The 1,227-nt window shown below is 42.2% G+C and overlaps 1 protein-coding gene across 1 annotated transcript in view; it reads right to left on the bottom strand.

The window, feature by feature from the left end:
- cds2 (CDP-diacylglycerol synthase (phosphatidate cytidylyltransferase) 2) overlaps nt 1-716 on the bottom strand; it is a 12,176-nt gene extending 11,460 nt beyond the window's left edge. Inside the window, exons 1-2 of the mRNA XM_053229089.1 lie at nt 636-716; nt 469-551 (exon numbers count right to left, since the gene is read on the bottom strand). Of these exons, the coding sequence (XP_053085064.1) occupies nt 469-551; nt 636-686 (134 nt within the window). The 5' untranslated portion in view covers nt 687-716. The remainder of the gene's footprint in view (nt 1-468; nt 552-635) is intronic.
- Between the last annotated feature and the right edge of the window lie 511 nt (nt 717-1,227).

Raw genomic sequence — 1,227 nt, 5'->3', positions numbered from 1 at the left:
AATTCACAAAGTAGCATAAATTAGAAAATCAGATTTCACCGTGTTTTCTGAACACAGCCAGTGCTGCCCTCTACTGGACACGGCGTATATGACGTTACGTTTCTTACAAGAACGTAAAAATTCCAGAGATCACGAGCGAGAGAACAAAATAGGCTGGTCTCTCTCTCTCGCTCTCTCGCTCCTGTCAATCACAGCGACACTAGCCAATCGTGTATGAGCTCATGTATGCGGAAGAGGGCGGATAGCGCTTTCCTCCGCGTGTTACGCCACCGTGTGACGCAGCATGAGCAGCAGCTGGAAAAGGTGCAGAGGTTGGCCTCACAGGAAGCACATGTTGAAATAACAATAACAAACCATAACCACCATCTTATTAACTGCTGCATCACTTCCTGATGTTTTTTTTTTTCTTTTACCCTCGACTGGAATATCACGTATAGTTTCTGTGTGAGATTTAGGGTCGGTACTGACCAGATCATGCCTTCAAACAGGTTGTGGATGATGAGGTGTGACTGAGTGACCACGATCAGCAGAGTCACGTGGGTCCAGCCGAACTGCACGGAACACACACACACACACAAATATTGTTTTTTAGGTTTTATTTACAAAATGAGTAGCTGAATAACGACTGTATTTACCATGTAGAACTGCAGCCGGTAGTGCTTCTTCACCAGGCTCAATACGAACATGCAGAACCCTGCAACACACACACACACACACACACACACACACACACACACACACACACAGAATGAGAAGAGAAAGAGAGCTATTCATGGCATTCCCAGCTGGGTGATGAACTATATTTAGATCAGCCACACTTTCGCTAATTATAATCCTTTTTCAAAGGAGCCGTCAACACAAGCCGGGCTGCTATTGAACACACGTCAATACTCGTCACGTCATCTCCAGAACAACCCGCACAACGCAACTAAATCACTCGCAACACAATCTGTACGGAGAAAGAAAGATTAAAGCAATAAAACCAAGGAATGACAAGAACCTCCAGGAAGAGTCATGTGACCCAAATCATATTATACACAACGTTATATCGACAAATATTGATTAAAAACAAAAACAGACATGAATCTGTCGATGCGTATTCCCTGAATCTGAGTCCAACTGATACAAAAGAACATTATATAAAATATTTTCAACCAAATCAAATGCGTTATTGCTTTAAAAAAAAAAAAAAACATCTGAATGGAAAGCACAAAGTTATAATGTTGG

Source organism: Pangasianodon hypophthalmus, chromosome 24 (assembly GCF_027358585.1).
Source record: "Pangasianodon hypophthalmus isolate fPanHyp1 chromosome 24, fPanHyp1.pri, whole genome shotgun sequence".
NCBI classification, from domain to species: domain Eukaryota; kingdom Metazoa; phylum Chordata; class Actinopteri; order Siluriformes; family Pangasiidae; genus Pangasianodon; species Pangasianodon hypophthalmus.
This window is presented reverse-complemented; position numbering and strand designations above follow the sequence as displayed.